Source organism: Strix aluco, chromosome 3 (assembly GCF_031877795.1).
Source record: "Strix aluco isolate bStrAlu1 chromosome 3, bStrAlu1.hap1, whole genome shotgun sequence".
Taxonomy (NCBI): Eukaryota; Metazoa; Chordata; class Aves; order Strigiformes; family Strigidae; genus Strix; species Strix aluco.
In genome coordinates this window covers 15,038,545-15,061,204 of record NC_133933.1, presented here as the reverse complement: position 1 = coordinate 15,061,204, position 22,660 = coordinate 15,038,545, and the positions used below count along the sequence as shown (strand labels likewise).

The following is a 22,660-nucleotide window of genomic DNA, read 5'->3' as shown; positions in this document are numbered from 1 at the left end:
AAAAGCTACTGTGGTAGCCCTTGAAAGAGGGTCTGGAAAGCCACAGTGGTAACAGCTGAGGATGGAGGAACTAATGCTCAGTGAAGATCACGGAGAGTAGAAATGATCCCACCTCAAAGTTTTAATCAATCTCTAGAAAATCAGAATGTGACCTTTTTAGTGACAGCCTATGCTATCTGCCTACTAAGGAGCTCCTTGCCTTTTCATATAAAAAAAATTCATACAGTTTGGCATCAGTAATTCCACATAAAAAAAAAATATTTAAAATCAGTACCAACACAGCTTTCTAGAGGACTTTACTCCACAAAATAACTGGCTTTTCCCTTTTTCAAAATCAAAGGTGTTTTCAAAATAGGAAAGTGATCAAAAATAAGAAGACAAAGGTAAGTTAAAAAAAACCAAACCAAAACCACACATCCTAAAGGCCAGGAACATTATCTGTATCACTAGTAAGTCATTCAGTCTTTCTGAAAAGCTGACAAGCAAGATTGAGGTTATGAATTTCAGAGGATGTGAAAACAGCAAATAATTTTAAGGATATTATTCATAAAATATGACAATGCTTCTGAAACTGTAGGAAACTGCACAGGACCTATGTGAGCAGAAATCTGTTAATAAATGAATACAACTGAAAGCAAAGTTCAGTCATGCTTCCTGAAAAAGAGGAAGTGAGCTCCTTCTCATGCCTATCTTGTGTATTGTACCTCAGAACCAATTTGCAAAAAAAAAGTAGGCTCAGGATGAACATGTTGTAAATCTGAGAATTGTATTCTTCATGGATAAAGGAAATGAAAGACAATGGAGAAAGAATCTACCTTACTAGCTTGAAATAATGTCTTTGATGAAATAAAAGATAAAGTCTTAACTGAACTTGATGAGATGCATCAGAGAGTCCTGAGGGAACTGGCAGATTGAGTGTCTAAGTCACTATCCATCATATTTCAGAAGTCATGGTAGTCCAGCTAAGTTCCCACTGACTGGAAGAGGGGAAACATAACCCGCATTTTGAAAGAGGGAAATAAAGAGGACCCATGGAACAACATGCCAGTCAGTCTCACCTCTGTGTCCAGCAAGATCATGGAGCAGATCCTCTTGGAAACTCTGCTAGGGCACATGGAAAATAAGGAGGTGATTGTTGACAGCCAGCATGGCTTCACTAAGGACAAATCATGACTGATGAATTTGGTGGCCTTCTACAGTGGGGTTACAGCATTGGTGGATAAGGGACAGTTGACGTCATCTACCTGGACTTGTGCAAAGCATTTGACACTGTCCCACATGACATCCTTGTCTCTAAATTGGAGAGACATGGATTTGACAGATGGACCACTCAGTGGATAAGGAATTGGCTGGATGGTCACACTCAAAGAGTTGTGCTCAACAGCTCGATGTCCAAGTGGAGGGCGGTGACGAGTGGCATTCCTCAGGGGTCGGTGTTGGAACCGGCGCTGTTTAACATCTTTGTTGGTGACATGGACAGTGGGATTGTGCGCACCCTCAGTAAGTTTCCTGATGACACCAAGCTGTGTGGAGTGATTGACATGCTGGAGGGAAGGGATCCATCCAGGGGGACCTCAACAGGCTTGAGAGGTGAGCCCGTGCAAACCTCACGAAGTTCAACAAGGTCAAGTGCAAGGTCCTGCACATGGGTCGAGGCAATCCCAAGCGCAAATGCAGGCTGGGTGAGGAGTGGATTGAGAACAGCCCTGCAGGGAAGGACTTGGGAGTAGTAGTGGATGGAAAATTCATTATGAGCCAGCAATGTGCGCTCATAGCCCAGAAAGCCAACTGTATCCTGGAATGCATCAAGAGAAGTGTGGCCAGCAGGTTGAGGGAGGTGATTCTCCCCCTCTACTCCTCTCTCATGAGTCTCCACCTGCGGTACTATGTTCACCTCTGGGGCCCCCAGTTTAAGAAGGACATAGACATGTTGGAGCAAGTCCAGAGGAGGCAACAAAGATGACTGGGGAGCCAGAGCACCTTCCTCAGCCTTCCACAGGTGGAGAAAGTTGGGGTTGTTCAGTCTGGAGAAGAGAAGGCTCCGGGGACACTTTATAGCAGCCTTCCAGTACTTAAAGGGGGCCTACAGGAAAGATGGGGAGGGACTCTTTATCAGGAAGTGTGGGGATAGGACAAGGGGTAACGGTTTTAAACTGACAGAGGGTAGATTTAGATTAGATGTAAGGAAGAAATTCTTTACTGGGAGGGAGTTGAGGCACTGGAACAGGCTGCCCAGAGAAGCTGTGGCTGCCCCCTCCCTGGAAGTGTTCAAGGCCAGGTTGGACGGGGCTTTGAGCAACCTGGTCTAGTGGAAGGTGTTCCTGCCCATGGCAGGGGGTTTGGAACTAGATGATCTTTAAGGTCCCTCCTGACTAAAATCATTCTATGATTCTATAAAAAAACCCCAAAAAACAAACAGAAAAAAAATCTCCTTTCACTTGTCTTCATACCACCCTTCACCCCCATCTCCTTACTAAGCCTTAATGCTTTATTTGGACAGCAATCACACCATGCTTCTCGGGTCAAACGTCTCAGTCTGCTAAGTGGGACTCAACAGTGCTATCAGGCAGCAGGGACACAAAATGAGTGAACATCCTGGTGACTATAACATAACATTAAAAGGGATTGAAGTAAATATTATGTATTTTTTATTGTATCATTTTTGTCAAAAAGCCTCACCACCTGACATGTGGCATAAGAGAATAGGTACATTAGGTATATGAGATTTTACCCCATATGACCTTCCCACATCCCAGACAAACCGAGACTTTTTACCACTTTCCGAAGAGCATACTCCCACTCCTCTGGGGATCTCCACGTCTTTTTCCAGGAAAAGATTATGTGTTGTTAGTTGTTCTGTGAGATTCATCTGTGGCAAGCAAGCAATCAACCACCAGAATGACCACAATTAAGACCGACCTTCTCAGACTCTTGCATCCTAACAAAGCCCCACCTCACCCATACCAATCCAAGCAGGACACAGCTTTTGAAACACCGCTGAGGAGTCTTCTGCTCTGAAAAACGTCAAGGCTGGATGTAGTGCTGTTTCCAAAAACAGGGCCTGGGAGTATTCTCTAAGGATGCAGCAAAATAAAGAAGTAATTTTAAAGTAGTGGGAGAAAGGAAGAAAAGAGAGGATCCAAAAGAAGAGACATCTGGAAAAATTAGTTTCTTTAATTATAAAGAAAGAACAGTGTTCAAACAGTGGGACCTGAAATACAGATATAAACCACAGTTGCTTCACTAAGGCAATGAAGAAATTTTGCAGAAAACCAAATGCCAGTTTCAATCCATAATGGGCTTGAATTCTGATTGCAGAAAGAGGAAAGGAGTGGGGCTGCATTTTGAAAAGGGCAATATGGAGAAGGGTTATCCCCAAACTAAACAGCACTGACAAGGAAGACCAGTAGTACATAGTGTGTGTCTTTTTAAGACTAAGAGGCAGGCACAGCCTTTGGAGCTGCTCCCATCTACAGCTAAAAAGAAAAGGTTTGCTATGTCCAACGGAAAAGACTTATTAAAAAACAGAAGAAAAATCCCCAGTTGTGTTCATCTGCTAAAAACACAAAATCTGCTCACTGATCTTTGCTTTTGTCCCACTCCCAACCATATCCTGCACTACAGAGTCTCCAAATTTAGCTCTCACATTGTCAATATTTTCCAGAACAACAATTATCTTGCAGATGGAAAAGATTTCCAGACCAAAAGATATAAATCTAGGATGATAAACAGAGACATTGTCTGAGCCCTCCCTGCTTGTGCTGTGTTCCAAAATAAATCTATGAATGCTCTGACTGATACCTAGAGCATCTGAAGCTTAACACATTCTTATGAGTGACCCCAGATAACACAGTGCTGGTAAAAGGACTGAAGATAATACATGTCACATGGCACAAGTTATGACCCCTGCCCTTACCTCCCCTCCAAGCAGGCACGCTGAAATAGTCCTGCAAAGAAATCCAGGCAGGGCAATATACACAAAACCAAAGCCAAGCAAGGTGAGAACAGCATTACAGGTTGCAGTTCACAGTAAGCTCAGCCTCAGAGATCAGGTCAGCCTCTAACTTCTAGCATTTTATTCATAAAAAGCTTTAAGAATGCAGCAACATGGTTTACCAGACCACAGAGAACTGAACTAGATGGGTCCTCTGGGACTAAAGAATTTACATGGCCTGCACTGGGCTCACCCTCTTTGTTTGGCTATAATGTACTCAGTAAGTATTCCAAGCCCGTGGAAAACATGATTATCTTAAAGGAAAATAAAAATTAAAAAAAAAGCCACACACCTTGTAAGACAAAAGCAAACATCCCTTCTTAGATTCCCAACTCAGTTGAAGTCACCTGCTGCTTCTCACCTTGCAGAAAATGCAGTCCAATATAATGACCAAGCATAATAAGCACAGAACAAACAAAATCACAAAACCTTTCCATGCCTAAGCAGTTGCAGGAGTGGAAAAAAATACTTAAAATTTACTTACTGGCCGGACTTCACCAGTGGTGTTGGTATACTGACGGGCCAGACCAAAGTCTAACATGTAGCACTTCCTGTATGTTGAAGGTAAGCGGCCCATGGCAAAATTGGACTAGACAAAGAAAGAAATAAAGAAAAAAAAATAAATTTTTTTTACCAGCAACTTGGGTAAGAGTGGCCATTTGTTAACAAAACTTTGTCAGATAGCCTCACATGCCTCTGGTGGAAACATAAGTCAAAGAGAAGAATTTTAAGATGCATCTTAAATATCATGATTAGAGAATCACTGCCATGTTAAGAAGTTCACTTTGCAGATAAGTGGCTGTGGAGTCTCAAAATAACTAAAATTCCCATTAGCTTAGCTAAATTTCAGCTGCCACGAGAGCTACATTTAACACCACTAGCTCTGCAGTGAGAGCTCCATCACTTACATAACAGGCTAGAGTTACTGTAGACAAATGCTTCTGTTCGTGGTTCAGCTGCTAGCATGCATTATTCTGCCCTAACTTCCAGAATCTCCATCCACTGTATTGCATTACCTAAATTCATCTGAACATTCTGACATCTAAAAACCACTGTGTTTGGTTCTTAGTAAATAAATTGACAATAAGCAAATGCAACAGCAAATTTTTAACCCCCATCTTAAAGTTATATCCTTTACCACAATGGATGGCTTCTAAAGGATTTGGGATCAGTCACATTAGTGACCGATTTTCACTGAATCTGATCAGCCAAAACCAGTTTCTTTTAAAAGCAGCAAATGATTTTGCTGGAAGAAAGATGGTCTCAGGGCTGGTGTAGCAACAAGTGCTCAGGTCAAGTAGTGAAGAGCTGCAGGAAAAACACTGGCTCCTACAGTGAGGCTTGGAATTATTATGTCTCAGCTGTGTAAATGACCAACACTGTGACTGTGTTTCTGACAGTGAAATGTGCTCCATTTTTTTTGGCAATTGCTCAGAAAAGATTAAGAAGATTATTTAGCTAAGTCAAATACATGAAATAGCATTTATTCAAGTGATGGGTCATAGAGCAAGACATCTTTTTTCATTGTTCAAAATTAGATTGCTTCATCATGTGATTTTGACTGGTACAGGTATGACTGACAGCCCATGACCCACCATGGAGCAGCCTCTGCTGATAAAAACTATGCGCTTAAAGGAATAACAATACTATATTACTATTCTGTACTTATAGAAAATAGCCAATGTGTCAGACAGTGGGAGTGTGCAAGGAGGCCTAAATGTCTCCACTGAGATCTGCCCATATTCAGACTGTCTTTATTGACTCCAGCAGAACAGACAGACATAAAATCAAAAGGAAAATTTCCAAAACAACATACAGGCTTGATGTCACGATGCAGGAATCCCACAGAGTGAATGGCTTCTATTGATTCCAGAATCTGTTTGCCTAATCGCAGCGTTGTGCTCAGTGTGAAAGTCCCTCGAGGCTGACTCCTCCTGAGATCTGCAAGATTTCGGCCCTGAAACAATCAATAAAACACTTAAACCATCATACTAAACCGTAGCATTTCATAGCTGCAATCTAACATGCATCCCCAAAAAGGCAGAAATGCTAATCAGACAGGTGCTCACCTTATGTCTGCTTTATTTCTTGTATATGATCTTCCAATACTTCATTTTAACTTTTAAATTATGTATTTGCTCATAAGAGGATATCAGACTGTTATCTTAGGAAGCCATCTCATGTATTATTTGGGAAATAGGCATGGCATGGACAGCAGTGCCTCAGACTGTATGAGCCCAGCATCTCCTTACTGTTAAACCCAGACTACATAGAAGCTGATTTAAGAACAACCTTTGTCTGTTCTCTGAGCCATCTAAAGATTAAAGCAGTACAAATATGATAAGCAGGTCATGAAGCTGCTATCTATTACAGCTTATAGAAGCAGTTTCATCAGAAACTCCATAGCACACAACTGTCTGGCTCAAGTTCAAGTCAGCACTGTTGTGGCAATGCCACAATGGGGAAAGAAGTCTATCAAGAGAATAGTACCCAGAATCAGGAGAGGATGATTTTCCCACTGATGTAAAAAATTTATATTAAAAAAAATGGTAATTTACCTCCAGTTAATTAAATTTCTGGGGAAAAAGAAGTCTACCAGCTGTGCCTGAAAATAAAGACAACTTAGCAAAAAAAAAAAAAAAAAAGAGGACAGACTAAACACCAGAAGAATCACAGTGTTCTTTGATGTCTGTCGTCTTGGTTTTGTCTATACCTCTTTAGATTTGTAAAGAGAAAGATGGTGTTAAAATGAGTATGTTTGATGACAGAGTACCCTTCTAATCCACAGAACTAACGTGTTTATCAGCTGATCAAAACCATTAGGAATCAGAGTCCACCGTTTCAGAGAACATGCATTAAGAACAAAAGTTATAGGGACATGCTGATTATCACTATAGTATAGAATCTCTTGATTCTGCCTCTGCAAAGACATACATGCTTATAATACAAGTCCAGATGTATTCAAACAAAATTCACAACAAAAGATATATAAAAGATTCCAAACATTTTATATGAAAACACAAATTGCTCTCCAAACCAGTGAAATGCCATCTATTCATCCACCCACTTCCAGTTCTCAAGTTATTTACAGACATTAAGAGGCCAACAGCAACCGGCTCTTTAGCATATGACTAGCGTCTCAAATTGGTTTGACCCACATTTCACTTCAGGGCTCTGGTCCCTTGAACAACCACACTTCACACAGGTCAGCTAATATAGATACAGCCAAGCCACAGCAACCATCCCAGGTTTGCTCCTTAGCATGAACACAATAAGACTAAGCTACTTCTCTAGTGCTTATCTTTTTTTAATTTCTGTGACAGTTTACTAGAGGCAGCACGGATTTGTCATTGCTATCCTGAAAGATCCGAGTTACTGAATTGACAGTAGATCTCTCTTTCCACTGTAAAGTGGTTCCTTGGACACCAACTCTCTTATCCAATGGTAACAGGGAAAGGCAGATTTTTTCAGAGCTGCACACTGAAATGTGCCATAATTTTCCCCAGCTGGTTTGGGAGACGGTCTCAGACACCAGCTTTCCAGAAACAATCCAAGGCATGTGAATATCTAATACTGCTCCCAGGAAAAGGCAGAAAATGAGCATTATTTTCCAAATAAACACCATCAGACTGGCTAAGAAACAATAGATGCAATTGAGTTGCAAAGCTTACGGTGGCAGCCTCAGTCCCAGTGACTGAAGAGAAAGGGAGAATTGCAGTACACAACAGTCAGAGAGACACACAATAAACCATGTCTCAGATCTTGAAGTATTTTAGATTGAAGAGTGATAATACAAAACTAGTTAATGCTTTAAGTATCAAAGTCTTCATTTGCAAATAATTAAATTATTTTTAGCTCTGCCTACTCTACGAATCAAGAACAGGCTAGAAAGTAAGAGATTCTGTCTAGAGAAGTTTTTTTCCAAGGTATAGCCTTCTTCATCAGGCTTGTTAAGGACAGGATTGGGGGGTTAGAAGCCTTGTTGTTTCATGAGCTCCAGATTAGCCCTTTCAAGAATCAGTCACACTCACACTGCAGTAGCAGCAATACCCAGGGATGGTTAGAGAGCAAAAGGTTTTTTCTATCCGTAACAGCAGTTGGGATGCCAACGGTGTGTAAAAGGCAAAACCAAGCACCAGGAATTTACTGGTTGTAAAGAAGTACTGGGGTCTGCTGGTGTCTATTTTACTTCATTCACCATTCACTAATTAAAAATAACCTTACTGTTTATGCAACAGCTTACTTCTCATTACTTAGTGCTTCAACCTCACTTTCCTTCAGCATGTTCTATCACCCAAATTACACATAAAGAAACATGACATGGGCTGTAAGCTCTTCAGGGAAAGGGTAGGCTTGTATTGTATAATCATATAGTGCTTTGCACAGCAAAGCCCTGATCATACAAGCTGAATGAGAGATGGAACAAGTTCCCTGTCAACTCTTATGTCAGGTGCTGAAACAAGCCAGCTTCCAAGGCAACTGTGTCAGAAAGAGGCACCTTGAGTTTGAAAGTATTCCCCTCGAGCCAGGGACAATCTCTCTCTCTTTAAACATCTTTCTTTCATGTGTTTTTGACTTGGCCATCTCTTCCTACTTGTTCCCCTCCAACTCTTTCTCCTCTGACTGCTGTAAAAGAAAGCTGCTTTTGTGAAAGAGAAAGCTGTTTTCATGACAGTACCACCATACTTGGGCTCTGAAGATCTAAATATATATGTCTTCTTGGTGAAGTTTCATGCTGAACCATGCAGAGGTCCTGTGGTTATTGTGGCTGGCTAACTCTGATAGGAGTAGCTGGCTGTCTAGCAGTACAGTCACCATGTGCTAGCTACCCAAGTATTGACTTAATATCAGCAGTGTTCAAACAGGATAAAACACTTTCACAGCAGAAGCTAAGCTACTGCTGAGCTTGGGAGAGACAGGGGAGCCAGAGACCACTCCCTTTCATGCAGAAGACTGTGCTGCTGGTGGGACACCACTGGCTCCCACCGCACTCTGAGCTCTGATACAAGACACATATTTTGAATGCTGCATCACAGAGCTCAGCAGGAGATATTTCAAACAGCTGCCACTGCTGCATGATACTGTGGGTAGCTCCTGCGAGTGTTCTGAAATGAATGCTTTCCCCAGAAAATTGACAGAGAGCCATCTTAAACAGAAAAGCAGAGCTATGAAATATCTTAGCACATCTTGACAACTGGAGCTATCCCAAGGGATATCGCAGCAACACCACCCCTTCTCACTGTCTTCCATTCCACCCACTTTCTATGTATAACAAAGTCTTTACACCAGTGCTTGGCCTTATTCTCTCACTGTAAATCCTTCCCTGTGTTGCCATCTCCATGGGACAGGAGGGAGAGGGGAAGCACAGAACTCACCTGAAGCTGCATGACCACGTAATTAAATTTTTCATTCCTTCCACAGCCAATAAATCTGCAAACATGATCCTTCCCTGAAAAGAAACAGAAACGTACAGAATGGAACACAAAAACCCTGTGATCTCAATCTTTAGAATAATGGTTTCTGATCAAGGACTTGTAACTGTAAGTGGCATTAGGCAGGGAGCTTGGCAGAACAGACTGATTTTGTTTCTACTTGCCAGTCTCGTAGCTCAGGAGAGTACTGACATTCAACAAGAAAACTGCCTGTGAAATAACCATGAGTGGAAATCAGTGTCCAGGGATCCTTGAATCCTCGAACTGACACAGGACACAAGTGAGAGTGTGAAAAACTGCAGTTTATACCACCACCATGTGCATGCAACACCACCACACCCACGATCAGTTTCACGGGTTCACTGGCAGCACGCTTAAGCTCATCACATCAATTTTACACAGTAAATGCTGACTTTTACACACTGCTACTACACTTGCCTATTAGCATTGCTTACCCTGAAACAGCTAAACCAATGCTACTTCAACATGGGCAAACACTGATTTTAATAGTCAGAAACATCTGGAAAAGAAAGATGCTTACAGAAAAATTCCATTGAAATGTTAAAGCAGTTTCATAATAAAAGGAAATAAACCTAGGCAATTTCACGTCAAATCCTGGCATGGTGTTAGAAGTACAAACTACATCTATTCACACAAAATCAAACTAACCAGCCACCCCACAACACTCAGCTAGTCCTCTAGGTTCATTCTCTGTGATACTAAAAGTGCTGCTGCAATGTCTACATTTCATCACATGGCACCAGGCAGGACCTACCTTAAAAAAAATAAAAAATTGCAGAGGGAGAAGAGGCTGTGATTTCAGATCCTGACCTATAATGGATTTGTGATGATGTGCTCTCTGAATTAGCAGAAGGGGAAGTATGATGCATGCATTCCTCTAATAGCAGACTACTGATAATGGTGAACATTTGGTTCCTGGTGGGGTTTCTAAGCAGGGAAGAGGGTGAGTATCATTGCACAGCTTTGCCCTATATTTCTTTGTAGCACTTGAGCAATGGTGATTTTAATTAGTTTTTAAACCAAAGTTTATAATTTGATACTTCCCAGTTTTAAAATAAAAAAAGGAAGAACATGAACATACACATTAATCAGTAATTGCACTGCCTGTAACACCCTCAGGACGCTGCTATTCCTCCCATTGTGTGTAGCATAGGCCTGGGGCATCAAAAACCGTAAGGACAGAAAGATGTGATAGAACAGGGACCTGGAGGGCAGCAGGAGACAAAGAAGCAGTTTTCTCACTGAAGAACCAGAGCTTTAACCAGAGCAATACATACAGCTGTGGAATATGGAGCTCCATCCCAGGCTCTCAGTAAAAGCATCAAGAGCCTGCCCTTCAGGACCCAGCAGCATCCCCCAGCAAAACACCCCCACTCTCTCTCTCCTACCACAAGGAAATAACAGCTGCTGGCAGCCAGAACTGGAGGGACAGAGGCCATGTTTACCCCTTACTCCTTTGGAAGAACAGGCTTTAAACAAACAAACCAACCAACCAACCCACCCTAGTATCCACCTATATCTGGATAGATAAGCATGACGGTTATGTGGCTGCAGATCCTTTACGTCTCTGGCACAGACTTAAGCACATTGCCCGGTTTCAGGACTGAGTGTGCAAGACCATGCTCAAACCATCAAGGAATGTCACAAGCCACCATATTTCAGGAAAAAGTATTCAGAGATCAGGAAATTACTCTCTTCAGTATGCATCATGGCAGCCTGCACACTCTTCATTAATCCTTTTTCTCACATACGAATCCCATGTCCTGTGTGTGCCCATGAGTACCCACCTGTGGGTGCCACTTGTTTCCTACTATCTGCACATTCCTTGCAAATTCAGTGATGATTTTCACAGAATCATAGAATGATTTTAGACAGGAGGGACCTTAAAGATTATCTAGTTCCAAACTCCCTGCCATGGGCAGGAACACCTTCCACTAGACCAGGTTGCTCAAAGCCCCGTCCAACCTGGCCTTGAACACTTCCAGGGAGGGGGCAGCCACAGCTTCTCTGGGCAGCCTGTTCCAGTGCCTCAACTCCCTCCCAGTAAAGAATTTCTTCCTTACATCTAATCTAAATCTACCCTCTGTCAGTTTAAAACCGTTACCCCTTGTCCTATCCCCACACTTCCTGATAAAGAGTCCCTCCCCATCTTTCCTGTAGGCCCCCTTTAAGTACTGGAAGGCTGCTATAAAGTGTCCCCGGAGCCTTCTCTTCTCCAGACTGAACAACCCCAACTTTCTCCACCTGTGGAAGGCTGAGGAAGGTGCTCTGGCTCCCCAGTCATCTTTGTTGCCTCCTCTGGACTTGCTCCAACATGTCTATGTCCTTCTTAAACTGGGGGCCCCAGAGGTGAACATAGTACCGCAGGTGGAGACTCATGAGAGAGGAGTAGAGGGGGAGAATCACCTCCCTCAACCTGCTGGCCACACTTCTCTTGATGCATTCCAGGATACAGTTGGCTTTCTGGGCTATGAGCGCACATTGCTGGCTCATAATGAATTTTCCATCCACTACTACTCCCAAGTCCTTCCCTGCAGGGCTGTTCTCAATCCACTCCTCACCCAGCCTGCATTTGCGCTTGGGATTGCCTCGACCCATGTGCAGGACCTTGCACTTGACCTTGTTGAACTTCGTGAGGTTTGCACGGGCTCACCTCTCAAGCCTGTTGAGGTCCCCCTGGATGGATCCCTTCCCTCCAGCATGTCAATCACTCCACACAGCTTGGTGTCATCAGGAAACTTACTGAGGGTGCGCACAATCCCACTGTCCATGTCACCAACAAAGATGTTAAACAGCGCCGGTTCCAACACCGACCCCTGAGGAATGCCACTCGTCACCGCCCTCCACTTGGACATCGAGCTGTTGAGCACAACTCTTTGAGTGTGACCATCCAGCCAATTCCTTATCCACTGAGTGGTCCATCTGTCAAATCCATGTCTCTCCAATTTAGAGACAAGGATGTCATGTGGGACAGTGTCAAATGCTTTGCACAAGTCCAGGTAGATGACGTCAACTGTCCCTTATCCACCAATGCTGTAACCCCACTGTAGAAGGCCACCAAATTCATCAGTCATGATTTGTCCTTAGTGAAGCCATGCTGGCTGTCAACAATCACCTCCTTATTTTCCATGTGCCCTAGCAGAGTTTCCAAGAGGATCTGCTCCATGATCTTGCTGGACACAGAGGTGAGACTGACTGGCATGTTGTTCCATGGGTCCTCTTTATTTCCCTCTTTCAAAATGCGGGTTATGTTTCCCCTCTTCCAGTCAGTGGGAACTTAGCTGGACTACCATGACTTCTGAAATATGATGGATAGTGGCTTAGACACTCAATCTGCCAGCTCCCTCAGGTCCCACGGATGCATCTCATCAGGTCCCATGGACTTGTGCACGCTCAGGTTCCTCAGATGGTCTCAAACCGGATCTTCTATAGTCAGCGGTTCTTCATTCTCCCAGTCCCTGCCTTTGCCTTCTGCATCTTGGACGGTGTGGCTGGAGCACTTGACAGTGAAGACTGAGGTAAAAAAGTCATTGAATACCTCAACCTTCTCCACCCAGGTAACCAAGTCTCCCGTTTCCTTCTGGAGAGGGCCCACATTGTCTCTGGTCTTCCTTTTATCACCAATGTACTTATAGAGGCTTTTCTTGTTGCCCTTGATGTCCCTGGCAGATTTCATTCTATCAGGGCTTTGGCCTTCCTAACCTGATCCCTGGCTACACAGACAGTTTCTCTGTATTCCTCCCAGGCTACCTGTCCTTGCTTCCACCCTCTGTAGGCTTCCTTTTTATGCTTGAGCTTGTCCAGGAGCTCCTTGTTCATCCATGCAGGCCTCCTGGCATTCTTATGTGACTTGCTCTGTCAGGATACATTGCTCCTGAGCTTAGAGGAGGTGATTCTTGAATATTAACCAGCTATCTTGGGCTCTTCTTACCTCCAGGGCTTTATCTCGTGTTACTCTGCCAAGCAGATCCCTGAAGAGCCCAAAGTCTGCTCTCCTGAATCCAGGGTAGAGAGCTTGCTGTGCGCCCTCCTCGCTGCCCTAAGGATCTTGAACTCCACCATTTCATGGTCACTGCAGCCAAGGCTGCCCTTGAGCTTCACACTCCCCACCAGCCCCTCCTTGTTGGTGAGAACAAGGTCCAGCATAGCACTTCTCCTCGTTGGCTCCTCTATCACTTGGAGAAGGAAGTTATCATCAAGGCATTCCAGGAACCCCCTGGATTGCTTATGCACTGCCGTGTTGTCCCTCCAACAGATTGTCCACTGTGTTGTTCACTCCAACAGGGTGGTTGCAGTCCCCCATGAGGACCAGGGCTCATATTTTTACATAAAAGTTTTTGGTTTTCTGATGGAACTCCCCGAGGCACTGTCTGGCTGTAGCACATGTCCTGGCCTGAGCATTACCAAGAAGGGACTGCCAGCAAGCCTCAACTGTCCTACATGTCTTCTTGTCATGGGTCCCAGTATGGATTGCTATGCTGCCTGCTGATGTGAAGGCAGCCTCAAAGCCAGATTTGTGGCTACAAAGTCAACATATCTGGATAACCTCAGAAAGAACCACTTAGGGGTTTTTTAGGAGCTTATGATACCTGTGTGCTTCAGCAAACTGGCAATATACACAGGTCTCAGACAGGATGGACAGGCCAGCACAGATCCACACTTGTTCCAGACCTGACTCCTTTAAGTCCATACAGACTCACACAGACCAGCCTGGCTTGCTTACAGACACACTGTGAGTCCCACTTTGCTTTGTTTTGCCTTTCAGAGCACCAGGAGATGGATATTGAGGCAACAGCCAAAACAATGACTGTTTCTACTGGCAATAAGAGTTACTATGTGTTAAAAAGGGTCAATTACTCCAATTTTTACTTGCTTTTATTCTTTTAAATAATTGCAAAGCACTGATAGGCAGGACACCATGTGCTTTTTATTGTTGTAAAACTACAGACAAGAACACTAAAAACCAATCCTCTGACAGGGGGAACCTGGCCACCTAAATCAATCATTTCAGCAAAACAGGAGTGGTCGTGTCCAGTACGCTTGATTGTGACTTAAGACACATCCCTGCTAATTTTGTACTGCGTCTTCTGATTTTGAGTATAATCCTGAGACTTTTTTTTTTTTAAATCCATTTCCTCTATAACATTACTGTTTTCTGGAACACAAAATTTTACGGAAAAAAAAGCATTTAAATTTTTAATTTATTGTCTTTGAGATTTGTAGGTACGTTAAGGCTGATAGCATGTTTCTACTTACTAAAATTTTTGAAAATGATGAACTGAATGACAGTTCTTGACGACCCACATCCCCAGACTGACTTGATTTTATACTGAATCCTCCTTTCCAGCCTAAACTGGGCTCCTACCTGACCTGTTGGTCTTGGGAATTTAGGCTCTCCCTGGAACAGCTCTTCCATGCACTACTCTGCAACAAGCAACACCAGGAAAAGAAGAAGAAAGGGGGGGAGGGAAGACTGTGCCAATTCCTGCATGAAACAAAAGGAATATAACAGAGTGTAGAGAAAGCAGGCCACATTTAGAGTTGGTATATGTACAGCCTGCTCATCATATAGATGGGATAAATGCTTGCAGCATCAACCCCTCTGGGTTTCCAAGGCTTTTACTCATTTTTCAACTAAAGGAGGCACAAGGTTACAACTGTTTGCTCTCTTGGAGGAGTCCATGCCATGCTGAAGTAGCAGATGGAGGCTGACAGTCAGGTGTGACTTTGGGATTCCTGAAGATCAGTCCTGAGGCTGATCAGAATTATGAAGCCCACAAGAACAATCATGTTGTTAACCTCTTGTGCAGCCAGGATGATGAGACTGTCATACTTTCCTTTAAGGCAGAAGGAACTATCTCTCCTTCCTCACACATGGCCTCCTCAAGCATGAAGATCATAGCACAGAGATCAGCAAAGCATATTTTAACCCAGAAGGGTAAGAAAAGGAAAAAAAGTTTTTTCAAGGTATACTTACTATGGGGAGCCTCAAAAGCATTTTACCGCACTAACTGCCAGATCATACTTGCTCCTTTGCTAGACTGTTCCCCTGAACAGCCACTCTGATATTACGGAAGATCACAAGCTCATACTTCAGAAAATAAGTCCTATATCTGTATTTGTTTATTACTAAAACAAAGCAGTTATCTTCCAACAAAGTAAAGAACAGAGCAAGAGATTATAAAGAATTTTGGCCTGTTAACTAACATAGGTTGGCAGAATAAGTCAGCCTGATGTTCATGAACGCTGACCTGAGAAAAGGTTCGGAGAATATGTGTTTTACTTTGTTGCACATGCATTCATTTTTTCCAAGCATTTAGTTAAAGCAATGTTTTAATGTTCACCCACAGAAAAATATTCTTTCTACTGCTGCCTTTAAACTAAAATGAACATAATAATCTCCCATATAATACTGGGTAAGAAATACAAATATTTCAGTTACTGAAATGGTCTTCATCCTTGTTCTGAAGGAACTTAAAAATGACAGTCGATAACCATGTCCTCATGTATAAAAATAACTTCAAGTATTCATCACCTTGTAGAGATATGATTAAAAACCTATGGTAATAATTAAAAACTTGTATTACATGAAAAACTTTCATTAGCACTTAAAAAATTAAATTAGGATCCTTTTTTGAATGTATTTTTCCACACGAATCAATTTCAAACTGCTGGAAACCAATATTCCTTCCAATCTTCTACTTGTTTAAGTTCTTAAATATTCCTAATGTATTTTCAATACAGCAATGAAGCTAATCAAATAAATACTAAAAAAACCCCCGTGACATTATTGTTGCAATTGGAAGTACCTTTTTTTTTTTTTAGTAAAAGACTACATGTTTCCTGCATTTTCACCTGCAGAAAAAAAGTAACCACTTTTCTTCCCAAAGGAGTTCAAGAATTTAATCTTTTAAATTTATGCCAAAATTATTTTGTGATTCATCTCCATAGATGAGGTCTCTCATTGCTAACAGTCCACCCAAAACACTGAAGAAACTTCTACTGCATAGATTATCATAAATCTCATGACAATTATTGTTACTCTTATAACTGTTATTTTACCAATTCTTGCATTTCCTCTGCAGTACAAGTCCCCACTGACATAACAGCACAAGTCCAGCAGTGACCACCAGGATGGTTGCAGGAAAAGAACGTGACACTCAAAGAAAGTGTCAGAACTGGGTTTATTCAACCTTAGGAAGGCAGCAGAGGGGAATCCAACTGCTGTTCGGAGCCACCTAACAGAAGAGTGCCAAGATGATGGCGTCTGACTTTTCTCAGAGGCCCACAGAAAGGCATTGGACATGAGCTGCAACAGGGGAAATCCCCATTAGGTGCCATTTCTTTTTCACCACGAGGGTGGTCAAACCCTGGAACAGGGGCCCAGAGAGGCTGTGGGATCTCCATCTTTGGAGATCATTCAAGATTTAACTGGGAAAGGCCCAGAGCAACCTGATCTATTCCCTTCTGCTTGGGAGTGGGAGGTTATACTAGAGACCTCCAGAGGTGGCCCCTGCCAGCCTAAATTACCCTCTGATCTATCAGTGTCAAACACTAATTTTTATTTAAGGCCTGCATCTTGCATCAGCAGTGACCTCTGCCCTCTGTAATCACAAACTGGGCTTAAATTCAGAATCATCAGTCAAGTTTCTTTTTATTCAGGTAGTACTTGAAGTATCAAAACCAATGGTATACTGCTGGCCAAAAATAACCATCTAGCCATCCAGCAGGTCAACCCTAAAGACAACTGCATAGGAAAAGCCCAAGCACTCGGTGACATAACTTGCCTGAGCACTCAGCACTGCCAGGGTCTCCATTATATGCACAGTTGTGGACATCCAGCTATACAATTGCTCTCACTGGCATTTAGAAAGCTGCAGCTATTCCTCATGCTCTACACTGTAGATATAACACACATTTTACAGCTATGCTGTTTTCTATTCACCTGTCAACATCAGTATCAGGTTTATCAGCTTACCACGGATTTTGTATTGTGGGGATACTGAATTCACTTCTGTACAAATAATCTAAAGAAATGGAGGATCCATCAGGACTATAAAATGAAATGAGAGTTATTTTCATCATCTTCTAACTTTACTTGGAAATGGTGTCTGTAGCTTGGCAAAGCTGACTAGCATACAGGTTTCTTTCCTTTGCAGTTAGCAAGTTTCTTCTCTGGCCAGAGACAAACCAGCTGACTTCAGGGACTTGTCAACTCAGCTGGAGACAAGGAGTTTTGAATATGAAAGGAAACAAATTCTATGCTGGAAGTAAGGCTTAAATAACTACATTATCCAGTAGTAATCAACTAGGATTTAATCAACTGAGTTAACCTTGCTAGTGTTTCTGTAAGAGATGAATGAACTAATGGACATAAAAACAAAAGGCTGGTCATCATTTTCTAATCAAACAGCAAAAGGTAAAACTGCCTGACCTTGCATGGCATAATTTCCTCTACTTGTTTCCCAAGACCACTAAAAACTTTTAAGATGAGCAACTGATAATAAATCCCACACAGGGCAAGGCAAAATAGCAAAGGAGCAAGAATTCAACACAGCCTCAAAAAAAGTGTGTTTTAAATCCTCTTTCATCCATCCCATGTCCTTCCCCCATCCCATGACACCATGGTTGACACAGAAAACATGTGGCCCAAACGCCAGTTCATTCAAACACCCGTAGGACTCTTCCATATGGAAAAATGCAATCAACTGTCTGAATCTGCCACCCTGTGATAGCCCAAAAACCTGCCAAGGGTCATTTACCCTGCTTTCCAGCCTTTACTGATAGTTTGGTTACATCAACCTAGCAAAATACTGCAGAAACATATAAAACGTCTACAAAAGTAACAAACTGAATCACAGAGAGTTAAGGCACCACTTTAACATGAAAAACCTCACATATGCAAAAAGAAAAGACTGGCAAATGAGAAAAACCAAGCAAGATCCCTTTTCTTCCCTTATTTTGTTAGGAAACCCTTACCTGTCCAAGCCCTGGCAGTAAATGGGGAACAAGCAACACAGATCTGCTTCACTATCTGCTGTAATAAAATCAGGTACTCAGAAACTACAGTGCCTGTGGCCAGACTGCATCTTGCACAACTACTCAATATGCAGAAGATCTCTGCACTGCAGAATAAAATTAATGAGAGTCCTACGCAATGAGATTGGTTACACTGAAAAGAAGGCATTTACAAAGAAAATGACATGCTGAAGAGAGGTTAGGAATACCTGGCTGCCAAGTGAGGTCAAAGGCAAGGACACCGGGACTCATAGCCTCATACCAGGGCAAAACTGCCACCACAGATGGAAAGAAAACAGTGCTCAGCACCAGAATAATCTGGCCATTTTAATTAACAATCTGACTGTTAGGCTGTTCCAAGGAGAATACCAGCAAAGGAAGCCGAATGCTGTGGCCACGTGCATATTTTGGGGACCCTGTGAAGGCATCTGAAGTGCAAGCCTCATGAGAGATCCTTTTGCACCATCCTATCTCACAAACTCTCACAGTGCTTGCTCCCAGAGAGACCTATCAAGAAGTGGGTGAGGACAGGAAGAATACTTTTGAATTCAAAGCATCTGCTGCTGGGCCTCACACAGCCCCAGCTGAGCATCTAGAACAGACACAGTGCCTGGTTTGGCACGTAAAGATGGTTTCCACACCCCTCTCTACAGCAACCTGAAAGCTAGAGAAAATAATCCACTGGATTTAATCAGGGATACTGCTTTACTATTTCTGCAATTAAGGCTTCTGTTGGAAAGGCAGACTGACACTGAGACAACCCAAGCCAAGCACCTCAAAGGCTGTGCAAGAGTTGTTCTAACAGAGCCATTGTGTTTTGATTAACCTCAAAGACCTCAGAGATGAAAAACAGAGTCCAGGTGGTATTCCACAGATGCTCCTTTGCCACCTGATGTTGCTTCACAGCAAATCCAGGGTGGGAAGAAAAGTCACAGAGAGATCAGGCAGGTTTCTGTCTGTCTGTATTCCAAAGAGTTAGAAAAGCATTGAAGACATGGAAAAACACCTGCTCTTTTAGAAGTGACTGGACTCTTCCTTTCATGTATTCAATGACAGGAAACCATCCCATTTTTTCTCCCCATGATTCCAAAGAACAAGAGTCTCTGAGTCCTGGTTTATAACAGCAATGAGGTTTTATAGCAAGCCCTTCTACTGCCTTAAATCATCACAACTACCATGTGTTGTTCACAGAGCAGCTTTCAGTCATGTAAACTTTTCTGAGCAAACAGACCCAGAAGCTCCATTCCAGATGCGCACCAAATAGTCCCCAAAAATGAGACAGTCCAAACCAACAACTCGTCCCTCAGACAGGGGAACCAGATTAAAACTCACACAAAGCAAAATCCTCAAAACACATGCTGTTTATAGTGTAAAATCCCCAAGCCATATATGCTGGAGATGTATAGGCCTGAGCAACTGCTTCTATCCACTGATCTGCTGGTACTATACTGCTCTCTAATGTAGACATAGCTTAAGAGGGTAAAACAGAGAAAATCCAGCAAAGGCCCTTCTTGCCCTCTGGATAAGCAAGGTGCTAATTCATTTAGCCATATAGATTTTATTTCTATTTGCTTTTTAATGTACCATGATCAAAAGACTTGTCTACACAGCAAAACATATGCAAATACAACTAAACCAGCAACCTTCTCTGCTGGAGACAAGTTATATCCGCAAGGAGTATTTTGCCAGTGCGGCTTAGGGTTGGTTTCAAAGTGTTTGACTGCAAAGTAGAAAAGGCCAACAGGTTAAAATTATGTGCAAATGGTACAACCATATACAATTACCTCACTTAAAGATAATTTTACAGTAGTGATTAAGGTAATAAAATGAGGGCTTGGCACTAAAGTAGTATTCTGACAGAGAAGCTGTATCCATGCAGAAGTTTCCTGTGCAGATGTGCCAAACTATCCCTGAAACAGTTTCTGAATTTGTTATAGGTAAGATTTTTTTCCCTGGTAGGGTAATTCTCTATTAGCTGTCTATAAAATAATTTTTCTTATTATCTTTTTTCATACTATTACTTTATTATCCCTATACTTGCCAACTACATACACACATTTCTTATTGCTTTACACCATGAATTTTTCATATAATTTCCATATTGCTTGTTACTTATTGCACAATTTAGAGATAAATATGTATATAAGAATCTATTACTGCAAAAGTCTACTCTCTGATGTGGCTCCTTGGACTCACCATGACACTCAGTAGCTGGGAACTGCACAGCAGCCTTCTTCAAGGAAGGAAAATTTTCTGATCCTCCAGGTAAACTTAGACCTGCTTACTCCTTCATCCATGGAATGGACAAATAAGCCAGAGATAGTCAAGCCTGACAGAAATGGTGAACAACTCCTGCAGTCAGGCCAAAAGAGTTGCTCAGGCTGGTGTTGATAAACAGCAGAGGACTTTACCTACAGCTGACAGTGGATAAACACATGGTGTGATCTCAAGTAAGAGAGGTCCAAGGTTGTAGTTTGTAGTGGCCTCTGGTTCTACAACAACGTATGGTTGCCTGAATGCTACCACATTGTAAGAATTTGGAAAGAATGACTTGTTTTCAAATGGTGACTCCTCATGGAAGAGGCCTGGAATCATGGAGGATCCCACCTGCTCGTGCTGCAATGATAATACAGGTAAAATCAGGCACTGTGGAGGGTGCAGGCCTCTTGAGCAGCAAGGACAGTAATACACATTGTGATACTTGAGGTCAACATTCCTAATGGTACCAAAAGGAGAATGCAATTTCCCTGTTCCTTAAGCAAACTTACCAACACACACTGAGAAAATGGCTTTGGTTTGACAGTGCCAAGGCCCTGTCAGAAGAGGGGAGCAACAGGACAATGTAACAGTGCTTGACAAAGATGAAAAAAAAAAAGTTATCTTGTGGTGCTCTGATTGGAATTGGCCAGATGGATAAGCACCAGACAGAATGTCCTGAGCCCTGCAAGCCTAGCCTGAACAAGGAAATACTCTACAGGAACTCTGTGGGATTGAGAGGTTTTGATTTTCACTAAAATTGTTCATGGAAGACAAGAAAAAGACAGAAATTTTGCTGGAAAGATTCTGGGTAAATGTGCAACAACAGGACAACTGAGAGCTTCAGCTCATCATCTGCTTGAGAAGCTGACTTCTCAATCATGTTTCACCCAAAGCCTAAAAAGGCACCATTGCTGGTGCTCCCCAGCCCCAAGACAGTATAAAGATTTGGAAGGTTGGTCAGAAGATGTTCTACAATCCTTGCAAATAACAATACGAGTCAGAAAGAACTTTGACCTTGGCAAAGACATTAATATCTAAACAGATAAAGAAAGAGCACTACACAGCTAGAAAAATCAAATCAAGTAAGAGCAGAACAGAATGAACTCTACAGGGCAGTTGAGAGATACTGAAGTGGCAGTGATCTCACACAGCCAAGCACAAGTATTACAGAATCATTTACGTTGGAAGGGACCTCTTGAGACCATCTAGTCCACCTCACTGTCCAAGGAGAGACAGCTAGAGCAGTGTGTCCAGGGCCACATCCAGTTGGGTTTTGAGTATCTCCAAGGATGGAGACTCTACAACCTCCCTGGGCACCCATGCCAGTGTTTGACCACACTCACAGTAAAAAAAAGTGACCACCCTCACAGAAAACTACAGAGTGTTTATTAGAAGGTATAGAGACTATCTAGAAGAGTCATCAACTGACTAGTTCCCCAGTTGTTCTATGTGGACTGCCAGTGCAGAAAGGACATTGTGAGGGACCTGCAGCTGTGTGCCTTATGTGGCTATTCCAGAAAGTGTCCCAGCAAGTCTGATTGTTGGCAACAGCCTGCAGTCCAAACTGATCAGGAGCTACTGCACTGAGAGGTCGGGCTGCACACAAATCAGGTCCTGAAGTAAGTCTGCAGTATGGGCTAATGGCCAGCCTTCTCCATCCCCAAGTCTGAAGCTCTAGCAACTTGCAAGACCCTGATCACAAGGTCTGAAAAGAGCAGCAGCTCATTGGTCCTTTAATGTTGGTGTGATACTTAGATAGAAAACAATAAAGCTGTACTATTTACGAGGTACTGCAGTGTTTAATTCTACCAGAAAAGTACAAAGGAATTTTAGACAACACTTGCTTTTCACCTGGAAAACCATGAACTGACTACCTATGGTAATACCACCAACTTCCTCCATCCACCAACTGTTTGGATGAAGTCAGCATCTCCCT

The 22,660-nt window shown here is 42.6% G+C and overlaps 1 protein-coding gene across 3 annotated transcripts in view; it reads right to left on the bottom strand.

Annotated features, from left to right (window-relative positions):
• TTBK1 (tau tubulin kinase 1) overlaps positions 1-22,660 on the bottom strand; it is a 131,414-nt gene that overhangs the window by 79,236 nt on the left and 29,518 nt on the right. For all 3 annotated transcript variants that reach the window (XM_074817436.1, XM_074817433.1, XM_074817435.1), the window contains 3 exons: positions 9,370-9,443; positions 5,811-5,951; positions 4,479-4,583 (listed from right to left, as the gene is read on the bottom strand). In XM_074817436.1, coding sequence (XP_074673537.1) covers positions 4,479-4,583; positions 5,811-5,951; positions 9,370-9,443 — 320 coding nt within the window. The remainder of the gene's footprint in view (positions 1-4,478; positions 4,584-5,810; positions 5,952-9,369; positions 9,444-22,660) is intronic.